At 38.8% G+C, this 20279-nt stretch overlaps 1 protein-coding gene across 2 annotated transcripts; it reads left to right on the top strand.

Moving 5' to 3' along the window:
- Positions 1-11234: 11234 nt before the first annotated feature.
- CLEC1B (C-type lectin domain family 1 member B) lies at positions 11235-20028 on the top strand. Of its 2 annotated transcripts, XM_065922715.1 has the most exons (6): positions 11235-11298; positions 12126-12224; positions 13290-13412; positions 13570-13721; positions 17220-17326; positions 19884-20028. In XM_065922715.1, the coding sequence occupies exons 1-6, from the start codon at positions 11235-11237 to the stop codon at positions 20026-20028; spliced, it is 690 nt and encodes a 229-aa protein (XP_065778787.1). The 2 variants fall into 2 exon arrangements, with proteins under 2 accessions (XP_065778787.1, XP_065778794.1); XM_065922722.1 differs by lacking the exon at positions 12126-12224.
- The last annotated feature ends 251 nt before the right edge of the window (positions 20029-20279 follow it).

Raw genomic sequence — 20279 nt, 5'->3', positions numbered from 1 at the left:
CTATGGATCTCAACTGCCTGCTCCTTCAGCATTGTTTCTTGCTGAAGCAAAGAAGGGATACTTGGAAGTGGAGCAGGGATGATGGCTTTGTGGGGAAGTTCCCATGATTCCCAGCACGGAGGCTGGGGACTGAGTGTCCCCAGTTCAGGCTGCCCTGAGTGTCTTAATAATGACACAGGTTGTCCTCTTCGCCTGTGTCTAAGGTCAGCTAATCCTGTGAATCTGGTTTACTTGCTCTTAAAAAAAAAAAATTTTTGGAGGTACTTTGGGCATGTGAGATCTTAGTTCCCTGACCAGGAATTGAATCCATGTCCCCCTGCAGTAGAACTCCAGAGTCTTGACCACTAACCCATCAGGGAAGCCCTGGATCTTGCTTTACACTCACTCATATGGGGTATCAAGGAGACACACAGAAGCCAGCAAGAGCTCTGCAGTTACACATACCGAGACGGGAAGAGCTGTACAGTTGCAAACCACACACATATGACCGCTGATTAAAAAAGAAATGTTGGTGAGAGACAGACTGGCAGCTGGTGTTGGCAATGGGCTCAGAGAAGAAATAACAGCTTTTGAAATGGGTCATCATGGGAGTTTCCTTCCTACATGACTATGTCCTTATTGGAATAATGCTCCTTTAGGTAACAGCTAACACTTAGAACAAGATTTTAAAAATGATTGCTTGATGTTTAGGAGAGTGAAAAAAGCAGGCAGGTTAGGGACAGAATGAGTCTGGCAGAGGGGAAAGTGCTTTTGTTTCTGTTTTTAATGTGTTTGCTTGCTTGGCTTTTAGCCCAACGGCAGCCCACAGTCATTGTTGAAGGTCAGGTGAAATTCCTATAGAAAACATGTGGTCTTCTAGGTATGAAAAATCAGAAGATAGAGTTTGGGGAAACCACAGGGATGGATAGTGCTGGATATTTATAAGGAGCACTGATAATGGGAAATGGTCAGGGTGTATTTTATGCCTCTCTTTCAGCTACAATTTACTTACATTTCATTAAAAAAAAAAAAAATTTGCTGAAATAACCAAGCTCTATCTTTTCTTAGGCCTAAAAATGCTCTGAAAATTTGTTTCCAATAAAACTGAAATAAACCCATTGCACAAAAACTGAAGTTAACCCACAGCTGGGACTATAGGTTTCAGCAATACCCCAATGAGTAATAAAGAGCTGACAATTTATATAGAAAGCATTCTGGCTGTTTCTTTGGGTGAATATGAGAAAAAATATCACACCACATGTGTGGTTTGTCATTTAGTCACAACAGGCACTGGACTTAACAGTTCTTAGAGGGCTACATCTACTTCCAATCCCATCATACTTTTTAAAACATTCTCATTTATACAAGTAAATTGTTGTTAAGAACTTGTGGTAGGCAGAAAAAAAGCCCCCCAAAGATGTCTGTGTCCTAGTCCCCCGAATCTTTGAATAGGGTAGTTTACATGGCAAAAGGGACATTTCAAATGTGATTAAGATAACGAGAGGAAATTATTTTTGAGAGAGGAAATTATCCTGTATTATCTGGGTGGTCCTAATTTTAACTTTTTATTTTGTATTGGGGACTAGCTGATTGGGCTCCCCTGGTGACTCAGAAAGTAAAGAATCTGCCTGCAAAGCAAGAGACCCAGCTTCAATTCCTGGGTTAGGAAGATGCCCTGAAGAAGGGAATGGCAACCCACTCCAGTCTAGCCTGGAAAATTCTGACCCCACCCACTCCCCAGTGGCTCAGCCATAAAGAATCTGTCTGCAATGCAGGAGCCTCAGGAGACATGGGTTCAATCCATGGATCTGTAAGATCCTTTGGAGGAGGGCATGGCAATCCACTCCAGTGTTCTTACCTGGAGAATCCCATGGACAGAGGAGTCTGGTGGGCCACAGTCCATAGGGTCACAAAGTGTTGGATATGACTGAAGCAACTTGGCATGCATGCATAGCCAATTAACAATGCTGTGATAGTTTCAAGTAGACATTGAAAGGACTCAGCCATGTATATATATACACTATCCATCCTCCCCTAAACTCTCCTCCCATCCAGGCTGCCATATAACATTGAGCAGAGTTCCATGTGCTACACAGTAGGTCCTTGTAGGTTATCCATTTTGAATATAGTCATATATACAGGCAACTATAAGTTCATTCTCTGTGAATCTCTTTCTGTTTAGTAAGTAAGTTTACTTGTACCATTTCTTTTCAGAGTCTGCATATAAGGATGCCACATGATATTTCTCCTTTTCAGTCTGACTTACTTCACTCAGTATGACAATGAATAGGTCCAACCACGTTGCTGAAAATAGCATTATTTCATTCTTTTTAATGGCTGAGAAAAAGGATTATGCTGTGAAAGTGCTGTACTCAATATGTCAGCAAATTTGGAAAACTCACCAGTGGCCACAGGACTGGAAAAGGTCAATTTTCATTCCAGTCCCAAAGAAAGGCAATGTCAAAGAATGCCCAAACTACCACACAATTGCACTCATCTCACATGCTAGTAAAGTAATGTTCAAAATTCTCCAAGCCAGGCTTTAGCAACATGTGAACCATGAACTTCCAGGTGTTCAAGCTGGTTTTAGAAAAGGCAGAGGAACCAGAGATCAAATTGCCAACATTCTCTGGATCATCGAAAAAGCAAGAGAGTTCCAGAAAAACATCTATTTCTGCTTTATTGACTATGCCAAGGCCTTTGACTGTGTGGATCACAATAAACTGTGGAAAATTCTGAAAGAGGTGGCAATACCAGACCACTTGACCTGCCTCTTGAGAAACCTGTATGCAGATCAGGAAGCAACAGTTAGAACTGGACATGGAACAACAGACTGGTTCCTAATAGGAAAAGGAGTATGTCAAGGCTGTATATTGTCACCCTGCTTATTTAACTTCTATGCAGAGTACATCATGAGAAACCCTGGGTTGGAGGAAGCACAAGCTGGAATCAAGATTGCTGGGAGAAATATCAATAACCTCAGATATGCAGATGACACTACCCTTATGGCAGAAAGTGAAGAAGAATTAAAGAGCCTCTTGATGAAAGTGAAAGAGGAGAGTGAAAAAGTTGTCTTACAGTTCAACATTCAGAAAACTAAGATCATAGCATCCAGTCCCATCACTTCATGGCAAACAGATGGGGAAACAGTGGAAACAGTGAGAGACTTTATTTTTCTGGGCTCCAGAATCACTGCAGGTGGTGACTGTAGTCATGAAATTAAAAGACACTTACTCCTCAGAAGGAAAGTTATGACCAACCTAGATAGCATATTAAAAAGCAGAGACATTACTTTGTCAATAAAGGTCCATCTAGTCAAGGCTATGGTTTTTCCAGTAATCATGTATGGGTGTGAGAGTTGAACTGTAAAGAAAACCAAGCACCGAATAATTGATGCTTTTGAACTGTGGTGTTAGAGAAGATTCTTGAGAGTCCCTTGGACTGCAAGCAGATCCAACCAGCCTGTCTTAAAAGAGATCAGTCCTGGATATTCATTGGAAGGACTGATGCTGAAGCTAAAACTCCAATACTTTGTCCACCTGATGCGAAGAACTGACTCATTTGAAAAGACCCTGATGCTGGGAAAGATTGAAGGCAGGAGGAGAAGGGAACGGCCGAGGATGAGATGATTGGATGGCATCACCAATTCAGTGGACATGGGTTTGGGTAAACTCCGGGAACTGGTGATGAACAGGGAGGCCTGGTGTGCTGCGGTTCAAGGGGTCTCAAAGAGTCGGACATGACTGAGTGACTGAACTGAACTGAATATTCCATTATATAAATGTACCACATCTTCTTTAACCATTCCTCTGTTGACAGACATTTAGGTTGCTTCCATGTCTTGACTATTGTAAACAGTGCTGAACATTGGGGTGCATGGATCCTTTCAGATCATGTTTTTTTCTGGATACATGCTCAGGAGTAGGATTGCAGAGTCATATGATAGGTCTGTTTTTTAGTTTTTTAAGGAACCTCCATACTGTTCTCCATAGTGGCTGCACCAGCTTACATTCTGAGTGGTCCCAATTTAATCCTAGGAAAGTGGGGAACCATTCCTAGATGTGATCAGAGAGACATGAGACCCAAAGAAGGGTCAGAGAGATATAATGTTTCAGGGTGAAGACAGAGAAAAGGGGCCAGGAGCCAAGGAATACAAAGAAGCTAAAGGATGAAAAGTCGAGGAAATGGATTCTTTCCACAGAACATTCAGAAGGAGCGAGGTTCAGCCTTGACTTTACTGAGATCTGGGTTGGCCTTCTAACCTACAGAGCTGTGAGACAATAAACTTGTATTGTTTAAGCTGTTGTTTCTGTGTAACTTGGTAAAGCAGCAAATACAAAACCCTACAAGTATCTGGAGACTATACATGAGGAAGGAAACAAAGAAATCATTTCTAAAGGCTTCCTTTGGGTTAAGGAGGAGATTAGGTAACTGTACTCAGGAAGAGAATGTGGGTTAGGTTTTGTTTTCAGATGGCTGGAGGAGTGATTTGAAAGCTCCCAAGGTTCACCTTTGTGTGAAGATTAGCTTAGTCACAGGCCTCCAGAATGAACTGCAACCACTTTAGGGGTATGAATTAATACCAACAAGCTGCAGAAATGCAACCAATTATTCTTCAGTAACACTTTGGCATAATCTCTAAATACATAAATGTACATATATTTCTTGCTTTTTTTTTTTCAAACTTATGGAGTGCTCAATCCAAAGCAAGTTAACAAACTAAAAAGCATGGAGCAGCTCTAAATCCCACTTCCAAGAATGTGGAAATGAATAATAAATCTACATTCATGTTCTGTTCTAGGTAAATCAGGTGAAGGCACAGACCATTAATACGAGCAAAAGTTAAATCAAACAAGTGATTACAAAAATGAGAACTTGAGCATTTCCTGATGATCCAGTGATTAAAACTTGAAACTTTCATTGCCATGGACCTGGGTTCCATGTTTGGTTGGGGAACTGAAATCCTGGGAAATAAAATTCTGCAAGCTGCATTGTCATAAATAAATAAATAATAATACAGAAATATTAGCTGACCAGTTTAAAAAAAAAGAGAGAACTCAAGGTTGTTTTTCTTTGTTTTGGGCTTTCACTAAATTTTGCAAAGATGGAGTTCTTGTTTTCATTTCCCTAATTCTTTCATATGCCTTAAAGTTCCCTTAAAAAGTATTTAATTTTTTACTATCTTATATGAAACAATGCTTTGGTAAAAGTGATGAAGAATCTCACCTGGTTCTCAATTATTTCTATAATGAAGATTGATCCTACATACTTTCTACTATTATGATCCTTAAATGCTATCTCATCTATTATTCATTGATTTTAGAAATTACTGTCTATTCTTCATTTGCAGAATACGCCTGCCAATGAAGGAGACAAGGATTAGATCCCTGGTTTAAGAAGATCCCACATGTCTTAAACCCGTGGGCCACAACTATTGAGTCTGTGCTCTAGAGCCCGGAGCCAAAACCATTGAGCCCACGAGCTGCAGCTACTGAAGCCTGCTGCCCTAGAGCCTGTGTTCCACAAGAAAAGAAGCCGCTGCATTGAGAAGCCTGTGCACTCACCACTACCAGAGAAAAGCCCATGCATCAACGAAGAACCAGCACAGCCAAAAATAAGTAAATAAAATAAACACGATTTTTGAAAAAAATTTCCTGCCTCTCGATAGCACTTTGTGCCAGATTATACTAGCAAATAACACTGCTTGTTGCAATCATCTACAATTTCTAGGACATTTCTCCTCATTTCTTTACCATTTTTTGACTGTCTTAAGTCTCCTGGTTCACCTCTATTCCTATCATGATTATCAGTAATTTCAGCGCTCTTGTAGGTGAAATTCCAATACCCTGTGTGTTCAGATCCTGGATTTACCTCCAATAACCTTGACCACACCCACAAATTAGTCACTCATTATGGTGATCATATATTAAAACTATGCTTTCTTTAATATAGTTACTAGCCACATATGACAGTTTAAACTTCTATGAATTAAAATTAAAAATTCATTTCCTCAGTCATTCTAGTCATAATTCAAATAGAATTTTCAGACTGAACACATAAAAGAAATGAATAGCCCTTTTCCAGCTGTTTCACTGTACTTCTCCATTTCAGTAAATGAAAACTTCACACTTAACAGTTTCTCAGCCAAAAACTTTTTTTAAAATCACCTTTGACTTCCCCTGCTGCTTTCAGATGAATTAAACCCATGAGAAAATACTGTTCATTGCAGAAAATAAGGGAACATAGGCACTAAACATAGAAGTATTGTTCACTTGGGATACATTAAAAGAAATAATGAGTTTACGTGACAGAAAATTGTGTTCTTGTTTCATTCTTCCATGATCATTCCATTCCCATATATTATTCTTATTTCAGAGTACGCTTTTAAAGAGGGACCTATATTGGATAGTGCCCAGAGAAAGAGAAGAATAGGAGTGAATTCAAAATTATTTACAAAAAGGAATGGATAAAAGTGAAAATTAAACCGGAGGTATCAGACTTAAAAGAAAAGAAAAAAGCAAAAGCAACAGTAACAAAAACTGACCACTAGGTGGAGCCAAAAGGATGAATATAGGAAAGAATTTTTTTTTTTAATGTATATTTATCCAATCAAGGTAATAAAATATTTTGTTTAAACTAAAGGGCTATGAAGACAGACTGGTTGATTCAAATCCAGAGCATTTGATCAACATTTACAAAAGTCCAATGACTTTTGGCAAGTCCCTTAATCTCTGTGCTTTATTTTTCTTATTAGTAAAACTGGCGTAAAATCTACCACAATGGTAGTTAATAAAAGCAAATAGGAGTAATAACAAATGGTATCACTATTATACAAGAATTAACCTTAAATTACTCTGGATGCTCTTAAAAGTGGAAGCTTTTGAGCAACAAGGAAAACCAGTGACAAGCAAAAAGACAGGCTCCTAAGTGGGAGAAAATACTTGAGGAAATATTGGTGATGGATAAGGGGTTAATATCCAAAGTATGTAAAGAGCTCATACAACTCAATATTTAAAAAGAGACAACTTGATTAAAACATTGACAGAGTAGACCTGAATAGACATTTTTCCAAAGGAGATACACTGAAGGCCAACAAGCACATGAAGAATGCTCAACATCTCTAGTCATCAGGGGAAATACAAATCAAAACCACAATGAGATATCTCCTCACACCTGTCAGAATGGCTATCAACAAAGAGACCACAAATAGGAAATTTTGGTGAGGATGTGGAGAGAAGTGAAGCCTCCTGCGCTGTGGTGGGAATGCAAATTGGTGAAGCCACTGCAAAAACCAGGACAGAGGCTTCTCAGAAAGCTGAAAAATAGAACTACCATATGATCCAACAATTGTACTCGGGTATATATTGAAGAAAACAAAAACACTAATTTGAAAAGACGCAGAACTCCAGTGTTTATAGCAGTACTATTTACAATAACCAAGATATTGAAGCAACCTGAGAGTCAATCAACAGATGAGTAGATAAAGATGGGGCGCAAGTCGTGTCCAACTCTGCGACCCCTTGGTCAGTAGCCCACCAGGCTTCTCTGTCCATGTGATTCTCCAGGCAAGAATACTGGAGTGGGTTGCTGTTTCCTTCACCAGAGGATCTTCCCAACCCAGGGATTAAACCTGTGCTTCTCAAGGCTCCAGCACTGCAGGTAGATTCTTTACCACTAAGCCACTAGGGAAGCCCAAAGATGTGGTGTATGTATATATACACACACACACACATACACACACACACATGTGTATATATATATATATACATTCCAATTTATGTACATATGTGGTGTATATATATACACACACACACAATGAAATACTACAGCCATAAAAGAGAACAAAATTCTGTCATTTTCAACACTGTGGATGGACTTGGAAAGTATTATGCTAAGTGAAATAAATCAGACAGAGAGAACATATCAAAAGATATCACTTGTATGTGCAGTCTAAAAGTTAAAGTGAATATATATATATATAACGAAATAGAAGCACATCTGCAGATACAGAGAAAAAACTAACGGTTACCAGTAGGGAGGGGGCAGGGAGGAGAGGCACATTAGAGGTTGGGACTAAGAGATACAAACTACTATGCATAAGATAGATGAATCACAAGGGTATATTGTACAGCATAGGAAAATGTAGACATCAGTTTGTAATAACTTTATTATAAGTATATATAATCTATAAAAATAATGAATCTCCATTTTGCACACCTTAAAAAATAATATTGTAAATCAACTGAAATTCAATTTAAAAAAATGGAAAAAAGTTGTGCAGTTCTCCAGCCCCCTTCTAGTCAAGTTTAAACAAATCAGTTCAAATGAGCACAACCAGGGTTTGCCAGAAGCCTCACCAGTAAGGCTCTATTATAAGACTTTTTTTCATAGCCCTTCAGTTCAGTTCAGTTCAGTCGCTCAGTTGTGTCCAACTCTTTGCGACCCCATGAATCACAGCATGCCAGGTCTGCCTGTCCATCACCAGCTCCTGCAGTTTACTCAAATTCATGTCCATTGAGTAAGTGATGCCATCCAGCTATCTCATCCTCTGTGGTCCCCTTCTCCTCCTGCCTTCAATCTTTCCCAGCATCAAGGTCTTTTCCAATGAGTCTGCTCTCCGCATCAGGTGGCCAAAGTATTGGAGTTTCAGCTTCAGCATCAGTCCTTCCAATGAACACCCAGGACTGATCTCCTTTAGGATGGACTTGTTGGATCTCCTTGCAGTCCAAGGGACTCTCAAGAATCTTCTCCAACACCACAGTTCAAAAGCATCAATTCTTTGGTGCTCAGCTTTCTTCACAGTCCAACTCTCACATCCATACATGACCACTGGGAAAACCATAGCCTTGACTTATGATATCTGAAATAGTCTAGCTCTTTCCTTTCTTTGCTTCTTTGCTATCTGCATTCACCACCCTCCACTAGAACAGAACCTCAATAAGAGCACAACTCTCGTATGTTTCTTTCATCACTTGATCCCCCAGAAAATAGAACAGTGCTTAAGACATACACACAGTGGTCAGTGGATACATATTCAACTGACTGGTTAACTGTCCAGTTTTGGACAGTTTTGCAGTGATTTTCATAGGATGCCCTGTATCCCAATATACTATGACATGAATTCTCAGTTCAAATATGCTTGATCAGTTCACGTCCCTCAATCACAGAACACAGCATACTCCTTCAGATTTCACTAGCTTTGTGTCAGATGTGTGTCCCCCTCAGATAAACATTCCCCTTTCCTTCTCTTTTCTTATGTAATCTGTGCCTTTTCTTCAAATCTTATCTATTCCATTTGATAAGATGTAGAGGAGGGCATGCCAACCCACTCCAGTGTTCTTGCCTGGTGAATCCACAGACAGAGGAGCCTGACGGGTTACAGTCCATGGGGTCACAAAGAGTCGGACATGACTGAAGTGACTTAGCATGCACAGTCCATTTGATTGTTATCTAACTTTTTTACTTACAGGGATTTTGCACACATGTGCATGATAAACATCTCAGCCAGGGTTGTGAAGGTTGTCTAACACATTTTCCCCCTTTCATTTTCTCTCTTGTTTGTAACCAAAAGCTCTGTTACAGTTGTCATCTGATAATTATGCATTACTTAACTTATTCACTTTAAATAATGCTTATTCCACTTTTCTGACTCCCTCTTCTCCTTCTGGATTCTCCTTCTTTCTTTTTTACGCATCCTCTATCTATCATTATCAAAACAAACCAGAAGCAATATTGTAACAAATTCAATAAAGACTTTTAAAAAAGAGGTAATTTATATAACAATCAATCTCTAAAATATTAAACAAAGGTTTTTATTCCAAATGCAAATTCATCAGGCGATTTGGAATAAAAACTTCTTCAGCTGTACTTTCCTAAGCCAAGAGAAGAAGGAGCATTATTCAAGTAAAAAAGAATTTGAAAAAGATATGAAAAAGTTATGGAACATATATACACTACTATGTATAAAATAGGTAAACAAGAGCCTACTGAAAAAATATGCAAATAGAAATAAAATATCAGTGGCAGGCCTTGTGGGGTGACTGAGAGACATCTGCAAACCTCTGGATTTTGGAGAAGGGAAAAGAAAAACATTTATCTACCACTTTTTCCTGCAGTTCTCTGCTTAATTTTTGCTGAGTAATTCAGCTTGCATTTATGGGGTATGTAGAGAGAGGAAGCAGAATTAAAACTAATGTTATCAGGCCTTCTTTGACCCTGAGAGTCTCTGTACTCACCCAGCATATTTCTAACACCACAAAACCACACTTGATAGATACAAATAAAGGCAAATATATTCTCATGGAACATAGATCCAAGCAAGAGACGCTCAGCCTCTGGTTACAGTTATCATTACTGGCAATTTAAATTGTGATAGTCTTTCAGTCGTGTCCGACTCTTTGAGACCCCACGGTCTGTCAGTGGAATTCTCTAGGCAGGAATACTGGAGTGGGTTGCCATTCTCTTCTCCCAGTATCTTCCCAACCCAGGGAATCAAACCAGGCTCTCCAGCATTGCAGGCAGATTTTTTTTTTTTTCCCCACCACCTGAGCTACCAGGGAAGCCTGGTTTAAAGTGAAAATGTTACTAAAAGACAATATATCAATTTTGTTTTATTTCATTGTATTAGATTGTTTTCCTTTGATGCATAAACCTAACCCATATAAATCATGCCTCATGTGGATTTCTTGATTTTTTTTAAAACTTTGACATGAAAAAGATGCAATAATTCAGAAGGATTCTAGGCCATAATTAGACATTCTAACACAAGACCATGGAACATCGAATGTAGCTCATCTTAGATCAAATTATATCAGGCTCATTTATCACAGAGAGATAAACTCTTTATCTGATGATGTTTTATCCATGAGTTTTCATCAGAAGGCAGTCTGCTTAAACAACATGATTTGCACTCTGCTGAGGTTAAGATGAAGCATGAACTTTTGTTCTTCTAAAGGATATACATGATGGAATATTCAGAATGGAAGCTAAGGAAACAGGAAACAAATGCCATATCTACTCCTTTACCACAAGTTATTATTTTTGTGTTTTTGTGTTCAAGGTCCATGTATCTCTGAGCAGCTATCAAAGGGCTTCCTGGAAAGAAACAAAAAACAGAAAACCATGTGCCCCAACTCATGTGGCTCCAACTTAGCAGAGAGAGGAGAATCACAGGCGGGTAGACATTGAGATCATCAGAGTGGACACATTTTGTGAAGCCACTGAACTCCGAACTCACTTGTAGCCCAAGGAAAGCCATGCAGGATGAAGATGGATATGTCACCTTAAATATTAAAGCTCAAAAACCAGCTCTGACTTCAGGTAAGAACACCCAGAGCCAGCAATTTGCAAATGAACTATTGAAATGGTTCTACCCTAGTTTCCATTTTTCTACTAGTGATATCATGTATAGTTTTGTTTTCTTTTCCTGAATGGCCTTTTTTCCTAACAGCATTTAGGTGGTATCTGCATAAACTCAGATATATTTACTTAGAAAACAAACAACATAGGTCTTCCCCTGACTCAGTCAGTCAAGTCAGCCTTTAATGTGGGAGATTCGGGTTCAGTCCCTAAGTTGGGAAGAACCCCTGGAGGAGGGCCTGGCAACCCACTCCAGTATTCTTGCCTGGAGAATTCCATGGACAGAGGAGCCTGGTGGGCTACAATCCTTAAAGGTGGACACAACTGAGTGACTAACACTTCACACTTCACATAAACAACAAAAGACACAAGCAGGGCACATAATACTAAGGTTTACAGAGTTAAATGTCGAGGGAATATAAATGTAGGGCTAAGAGAAGAGAATGTTTGGAAATTCCATTTTCTAAGATGTTAGCAAATGAGTGTGATTCTATAGTTGTTGATTATCACCACAATTGTTTATACAGTTGGGCGTAAAACAAAGACAAATACAAACACACAAAACCCTTAGCAGCTAGTTACATTCTGACTCAGAGAGAAGTCCAGTGGGAGTGGGAATGGAGTGGGTTGTGTTTACTGTTGGTGATCACCACGGGAGCGAAGGCAAGATGGTCCAAGGAAGCAGTTTACATCACTTGGAGAATCCTGGCAGGGCAGGGATGGGGTGGTGCTGTCCCATAGCTATGCCATGCTGCCTGACCTTTGATGTCTTTATTGTATGCCCACAGTGGAACCTGCTTCCTCCCCTTTGTGGCGTGTGATGGCTTTGACTCTGCTGGTCTTATGCGTGGGGATGGTTGTGGGGCTGGTGGCTTTGGGGCTTATGTGTAAGTATTGATTTTTTCCTAGTGATGTGACATCCCTAAGTGTCCTGGTGTGTGTCACCAAGCCTAATTGTCACTATTTGCATATTTGTTACCACACCATTATCCTATGCTTAGGGGCCAGGATGCTCTCAGTAAGGGAGAATTCTGACCTTTACTTTTTGATTAAAATTAAATTTTAGCTTGAATTAATAGGGCGTCTCCAATGGCTCAGATGGTAAAGAGTCTGCCTACAATGTGGAAGACTCAGATTCAATCCTTGGGTCAGGAAGATCCCCTGGAGAAGAAAATAACCTGCCCCAGTATCCTTGCCTGGGAAATTCCATGGACAGAGGAGCCCGGTGGGCTGCAGTCCATGGTATCTCAAAAGAGTCGGACATAACTGAGCCAATAAACAATAACAAATCTGTATAATGTATAATTGTTCACATACTGTTTATTTTTCCATAAGATATTTTAGAATGTTTCATTCACCACCTGTGATCGATTTCAATGTCACTGTACTTTGAGCACAACAAGAACGAATATTCTGGTATTATATGGAAGCATGATAATAGAGGTCATTCACCTCTGTGAAACGCGCTTAGAAGTTTGTGTTCAAGGAAAGGTCAAAGCAGCCGGTTTGGGTATACGGTTTGATCATGGCATGTTCTTATGCGTGATTATCGCCTTCAAGTATTGATAGTTCTCTTATTTTTTTTATTTTTGGAGAACTTTCGGCTGCCATTCTGCACAGTATGTAATGTGTTCTTCATACCCCTTTTACCCTGATCACTTTTCGGCACTCGTCTACTCATATGTCTCCTGGAGGAGGAAATGGCAACCCACTCCAATATTCTTGCCTGGAAAATTCTGTGGACAGAGGAATTCCTAATGGCCTACAGTCCATTAGGTTGCAAAGAATTGGACACAACCGAGTGACTGAGCACATACACACACTACTCATATGTATCCAGTAAATACTTCATAGATTGACAACTCTACTGAATTTAAAGTTCATAGAGAGGACATTTCTTGCATTGCTCTTTTGATCCCAATTACAAATGATTATCTAATGTTTACATCTAGCTGTCATGCAGCAAAACTACCTACAAGCCGAGAATGAAAATCTCTCAGGAACTCTGAAACTGTTAGTAAAGAAGGTCTGTCAAGATTTAATACAACTATCAGGCCAAAAGGAAAGTAAGTATGGTTTGGTAACCTCTTCATCTCCCCTAACTCTGGAGTAATTTTTTTTTTTTTGATGCTATCTGTAAAGAATCTTGAGATATGCAGGAAACAATGAAGATGAGGAAAATGTAAACTTAATTCAGAATGAAAGGGATCCTATGCTTGATTTCTCCTCAAGGTCATAAGTGCAACCCATGTGACACAAACTGGCGATACTATGGAGACAGTTGCTATGGATTCTTCAAGCACAACCTGACGTGGGAAGAGAGTAAGAAGTACTGTATTGACGTAAATGCTACTCTTGTGAAGATCACCAGCAAGAGCATCCTGGTAAGGATATTTCTGTGTCAAATATCTTGGGAGTCATAAGGAGACAAATCTCAAAGGAGACAAATCTTCAGCACTTTTCTTTTGTTCACGTGTCTATATCATCCAGTTTTTTCTCATCAGAGAAGTTTATCAAGCTCGGTAAAAACTACAACATTTGAGAGTAGAAAGTACTGAAATAAAACTAACAAAACTGAGTCCTGGTATTATCTCTGCAACAAAAGTTAAGATAATTTCTTAGTTTCCTTAACTCTATGAATTCGGAAAAGAATCTGGAAGTATAAAGAAACTCAGTATGATTGTGAAATATCAATATCAGTGCTATCCCAGCATAACATGCCTCTTCAGTTTTTGCTAAGTTGTTGACTCTTTGAATGAACCATGGTACAAACTCGGTCTTTTCAGACTCTCCCAGACATAGTCTTATTAATTTAAATTAATAGTTTAAATTATTTTTTTATTGGAGTACAGTTGCTTTGCTTTACAACAGTGTGTTAATTTCTACTGCACAGCAAAATGAATCAGCCCTATGGATACATGTATTCCCTCCCTTTTGGATTTCTTTCCCATTCAGGTCATTACAGTGCATTGAGTAGAGTTCCCTGTGCTATGTGGAATCTAGAAAAATGGTATAGCTGATCTTATCCAAAAAGCAGAAATAGAGACACAGATGTAGAGAACAAATGTATGCATACCAAGCGGGGGAAAGGAGGTGGTGGGAGGAATTTGGAAATTGGGATTAACACAGTTGAAAACATTTTAAAATATTTCTCCTCTTCCACATTTGCATCTTTGACAGCTTCTAACAAAAGCTCTTTCCAAGCAAAACACATTCACATCCACTACTGCACTCTCCCTTTTTTACTGAATGTAGCTTTTCTTTTTGTAAATCTTGGGAGAAAGCCAGGAGCCAAGACTTGGAGTTTCCTTTCTACCCAATAACAGTTTGTCAAAACACTGTTGTTCAGTCGCTCGGTCGGTCTGACTCTTTGCAACCCCTTGGACTGCAGCACGCCAGGCTTCCTTATCCTTCACCATCTCCTAGAACTTGCTCAAACTCATGTCCATCGAGTCAGTGATGACATCCCATCTGTTACCCCTTCTCTTCCTGCCTTCAGTCTTCCTCAGCATCAGGGTCTTTTCCAATGAGTCAGCTCCTGGCATCAGGTGGCCAAAGTATTGGAGTTTCAGCTTCAGCATCAGTCCTTCCAATGAATATGCAGGGTTGATTTCCTTTAGCATCGACTAGTTTGATATTATTGCAGAAGGGACTCAAGAGTCTTCTCCCAACACCACAGTTCAAAAGCGTCATTTCTTTGGTGCTCAGTTTTCTTTATGGTCCAAGTCTCACAGCCATACACGGCTGCTGGAAAAACCATAGCTATGACCAGATGGGCCTTTGTCAGCTAAGTAATGTCTGTTTTCTAACAAGTTGTCTAGGTTTGTCATAGCTTTTCTTCCAAGGAGCAAGTGTTTTTTCATTTCATGGCTGCAGTCACCATCCGCAGTGATTTTAGAGCCCAAGAAAATAAAGTCTTTCATGATTTCCATCATTTCCCCATCTATATGTCATGAAGTGATGAGACTGGATGCCATGATCTTCATTTTTTGAATGATGAGTTTTAAGCCAGCTTTTTCACTCTCCTCTTTCACCTTAATCAAGAGACTCTTACATATGTGTATATATATGCATATTTTTTAAGTTTTTATTTTGTATTAAGGTATAGCAGATAAACAATGTTGTGTAGTTTTAGGTGAACAGTGAAGGGACTCAGCCATACATATACATGAAAGCACATATTTTTTAAAAGGCAGAAGTTTATTGTATTTGTCCCACAATTTGAATATAGTAATTATTCACATTTTTACATTTTAAAATGAAATCAAATGTAAATTGAAATAGATAAGGATTTGGGTTCTATGCAGACAGAGATTCAATAGAATTCAAATATTTAGGCAAGTCATTTTCTACAGAACTGCTAGAAGTAATCAGCAAAATTGACTTGTACCTTACTGAGAGCTGAAATAACCAGTAACGGACCAGAAAAGAGGAAATTAACCCAGTGACATTCATGCTCATTTGTATGTCCTGTTATTCTAACTTGCTGTACCACATATTTGCTCTTCTTGTGGGCTCAGACTCACAGAGAAGATAGTCAGATAAATTAATTTCTTTCAAATCAGACAAAACAAGAGAGTGCCTTAAAATCTCAATTCTATTACAAGGAGGTTAATTGGAGACTAAACATGTCTTCTCAAGTCTTATAGACCAATATCATGTTGAAGATGCACAATTAAAAGAAGTAATGTAATTTTGGAGGAATAAAAAAATAGTCAAATTTTGGGCAGAATTTCAGGTAGAATCTATCTGTCAATTCTATAGTGAAGTATATAATGTGGATGTATTTTAAAGAAAAAAAAAGTTGACAGAAACATGACAGGTAGCTCACATTTAAGAAATAAGTGACTCCCATGAAATCTCTCTCATGGAATGCCATCTTGTGTTTCATGTTCCTGCCAAGATGCTCAAGCCATTTTTATTTGCCAAGAATATGTTCTCATATATTTTTTTTTCTGAGAAGTATGCGAGTATGTGAACATTTGACTTTCTTCTAATTTGTTACCCATAGATAGATTGATTGATTGATCCATCCATTAATTCAATAAGTCCATCCACTAATTCAACAAATTCCAGGACTTGAACCTGTGTGTTAACAAAACCTACAAAAATTCTTAGCTTCATGGAACTTTATTCTAGTTGGAGCAATAGGCAATGAACAAAATGAATAAGTATTGCTGTGTTTAGTCACTAAGCCATGTCCGACTCTTTGAGACCCCATGGACTGTAGTCTGCCAGGCTCCTGTCTATGGGATTTCCCAGGCAAGAATACTAGAATGGGTTGCTGTTTCCCAACCCAGGGATTAAACTCCTGTCTCCTGAGTTGCTGGTGGATTGTTTATCACTGTGCCACCAGGGAAGCCCATATAGTATAGTAAATAGAGGTAATTTCAAAGTAGAAAAATAGTAGATGTATGTCATTTGTAAATCCCTTTGAGAAAGACATCTCTTTTATCCAGTCAACTAAAAAAAATTGATATTTCTATAAGCAGATTTTGTATACAAGCTAAACAATGAAACCAAAGCAAGCAGAGCTTAATTCTAGAGAATATAAAATTTTATCAACAGTGTATTTTTCATTTTCCTTCTCATATGTGGAACTTTATTTGGGATTTTAATCTTCAATAGATTGAAGATAAACATATAGGGTTATTAGAATATTATCTATCTTGTTTATAGTTTTTCTCTGTATCCTACAAGTATTTTTATGCTAGAACAAGTAAACTTGGTATAATTCTAAATATCAAATATAATCAATTGGTATTAATATAGACATATAATCCATTGTTTTGTCCAGAGTCTTATCATAAAGTTTTTCCTTTATGCCATTATAAGAACTGTAGAAACACTCTGACCATTATAATTATTTGTGTTTGCAATAGCAATATCTCAATAACAGGACTGGATTAATTCGTTGGATTGGATTGTCCCGCCAGAAATCCAGTGACGTCTGGAGGTGGGAAGATGGCTCAGTTCTTTCCAAAGCTGAGTAAGTCATTGGACACTCAGAATACAAAGCACAACTAGGAATTTTTACTCCTGAGTTCTTCTCTGCTCTTGAGTACAAATTACTAAAAGTTGGAAAGTGACTCTATGTAGTACTGTGTGTTACAAAAGTGGTGACTGAGTTACTTACTCCCTAATCCTAACAAAGAGAGCGCCTGCAATTTCCATTCTACTTTCCGACACTCCCATTCTCTGCTCTTCCTCTAAGTTGAATCCACCTCTGTCCCTGATACTTTTTCCCACTTGTTTCTACCCTTAACTTTACCACTGAACATTTGACTTGTGTGCTTGGTTTTGTTTTGTTCTTAGCTTGATCTGATTCTCTTCACATATTTTGAGAACAAAATTTTCATCCTTATGATTTATAGTTGGAACATCTTACTTTGAGTCTTTTTTTTTTTTTTTTTTTGACTTTTCAGTATCATTTTCCCTTGTCTTCTACCTTAGGGAGCTTCCCTGATAGCTCAGTTGGTAAAGAATCTACCTGGAATGCAGGAGACCCTGGTTCGATTCCTGGGTCAGGAAGATCCTCTGGAGAAGGGATAGGCTACCCACTCCAGTATTCTTGGCTTCCCTTGTGGCTCAGCTGGTAAAGAATCCACCTGCAATGTGGGAGACCTGAGTTCAATTCCTGGGTTGGGAAGATCCCCTGAAGAAGGGAAAGGCTACCCACTCTGGCCCAGAGAATTCCACGGATACAGTCCATGGGGTCGCAAAAAGTCGGACATGACTGAATGGTTTTCACTTTCTACCTCAGAGGTCTCCAAGAATCAGGCACATTATCAATTACAAGAGGATTCTAAAGTTCATGTCAAAAGGCTCTAACCTTCTACAGACAATCCAGGCAAAAGGATCAATTACACTGAGTTACTTAATATGATTTTCTAATCCCTAGTCACCTTTTGTTCACACTGTGCAATGTCTCTACATCTAAAATGTAAACTGACAACCAAAACTTGCAAAATTTGATCATTACTTAATTTTTAATTAATTTATTCAACAGATACTTATTAAATTTTTATTATAAACAGGACTCATGAGTACTAGGAGTACAAGCAAACTTCTTCATAGATCTGGACTTTACATTTATTGCTTGCTGACTTTTCACAATAGTGCAGGCACACTGGTGACCCCTTTGTTCTTTCAATAAATTAAACATGTTTTGTGGTCTTAGGGTTTTGCACCTGCTGTTTACTTCTAGAATGACCTAGTCCATGGCAGGCTCCCTCTTGTCACTCAAGCCTGTTTAAACATCATTTTCTCAATGAGAACATCTTTAATTACCCAAACTAAACTAGCCTCCCTCCACCATGTCCACTCAAGTCTATCACATCACACTGTTCCATTATTACTTTTACCATTCTCTGAAATTTTCTATTTATTTGTTGGCTTCTTACCAACATTCCCTCACTACAATGTAAATTCCCCAGTAGAAAAGACCTTGTGTTTTGTTTATGACTCTATTAGCAGCAGATGAACAACTTGGGCATGTAGTAGGTATCCCATGCTCATGCTTGTACTTGTACTAACTCAGTCATGTCCGACTCTTTGCTACCTTATGGACTGTAGCCCACCAGGCTCCTCTGTCCTTGGGATTCTCCAGGCAAGAATACTGGAGTGAGTTGCCATTTCCTCCTGCCGGGGATCTTCCTGACCTAGGGATTGAACCTGAGTCTCCTGAGTCCTCTGCATTGGCAGGGGGGGATTCTTTACCACTGAGCCACCTAGGTCTCCTGTAGATATTGGCAAATGAATTAATAAATATCCATCCTTTGTCCTCTTGTTATAGCAGTGTAGCAAGAAATATAAACAAGTGAACAAACAATTATAATACAGTCTTATATCTGTTACCCTGTAACATAAATCCTCATTTCAAAAATAACTAATCAACTTACTTTTCTTTGAGCTCATTTCCAACCTGTGTAGGTATGGTCCGACAGGGCTCCTCTCTATCTAAATCCTCCCCTTTTTTCAAAATAGAACTAAAGCATGATCTTCCATGAAAAGGTGAAAAAGTAAAGTCTTTCTCATCATTTCAGATCCCCATCCATCTTTTCCTCTGGACTCTTATTGTACCTACTGTTCACTTCTACTTAATCTTAAGGTATACTAAATTGCTATTGTGCTATTCACATGTACATATTTTATACTCTGAAGCAGGCTGGAAGTTCCTCAAAGACCTGAATGTTGCTTTTTATGTTTTTTCCCTCATACTTCTTATCTTCATTTTGTGCAACAGACTACTTCACACAGAGTTTGATTGAGTGTTAGTCACTCAGTTGTGTCTGACTCTTTGCGACCCCATGGACTGTAGTCCACCAGGCTCCTCTGTCCATGGAATTCTCCAGGCAAGAATACTGGAATGGATTGCCATTTCCTTCTCCAGGACATCTTCCCAAGCCAGAGATTGAACCTGGGTCTCCTGCATTGCAAGTAGATTCTTTACCATCTGAGTCATGAGAGAAGCCCAGACCCAGAGTTTGATTGCTGATTGTTTATTTAGCTATTAAAGGAGCTCATTCTACCTTTTCCATTCACAGGTTGCAGCTTTCTGGAACTGGAACAGAAAATATGAACTGTGCTTATTTTCATAATGGAAAAATTCACCCTACCTTCTGTGAGAATAGACATTACTTAATGTGTGAAAGGAAAGCAGGCATAGTAAAGGTGGAACAACTACTTTAATGCAAAGACAGGGGCAGAACGTCACGGATAAGTGCTTGATTGTACAATAAAAGATCTGGGCGAAGGAACCACTAGCCACAGAATTGCCTATTTTTCCCTTTTTTCTGCTTGGAGTCATCTTTGCATTACCTATCCTACCAACAACACTCAGTTCCTTCTTTATATAGCCCTTTATACTGAGGAACAGGTTAGTGCCTTCTTTAAACATCCAGAAGCCAGTATGTGAACCCATCATTTGTTTCCCAATTGTT

Source organism: Muntiacus reevesi, chromosome 1, assembly GCF_963930625.1.
Source record: "Muntiacus reevesi chromosome 1, mMunRee1.1, whole genome shotgun sequence".
Classification (NCBI taxonomy): domain Eukaryota; kingdom Metazoa; phylum Chordata; class Mammalia; order Artiodactyla; family Cervidae; genus Muntiacus; species Muntiacus reevesi.
This window is presented reverse-complemented; position numbering and strand designations above follow the sequence as displayed.

Excerpts from the sequence above, each read along its gene's own strand:
- CLEC1B (XM_065922715.1), top strand. The coding sequence starts at position 11,235 with ATGCAGGATGAAGATGGATATGTCACCTTAAATATTAAAGCTCAAAAA. Across the intron at positions 12,225-13,289 it reads GGTGGCTTTGGGGCTTATGT|CTGTCATGCAGCAAAACTAC; the intron begins GTAAGTATTGAT and ends GTTTACATCTAG. Across the intron at positions 17,327-19,883 it reads TCAGTTCTTTCCAAAGCTGA|GTTGCAGCTTTCTGGAACTG; the intron begins GTAAGTCATTGG and ends TTCCATTCACAG.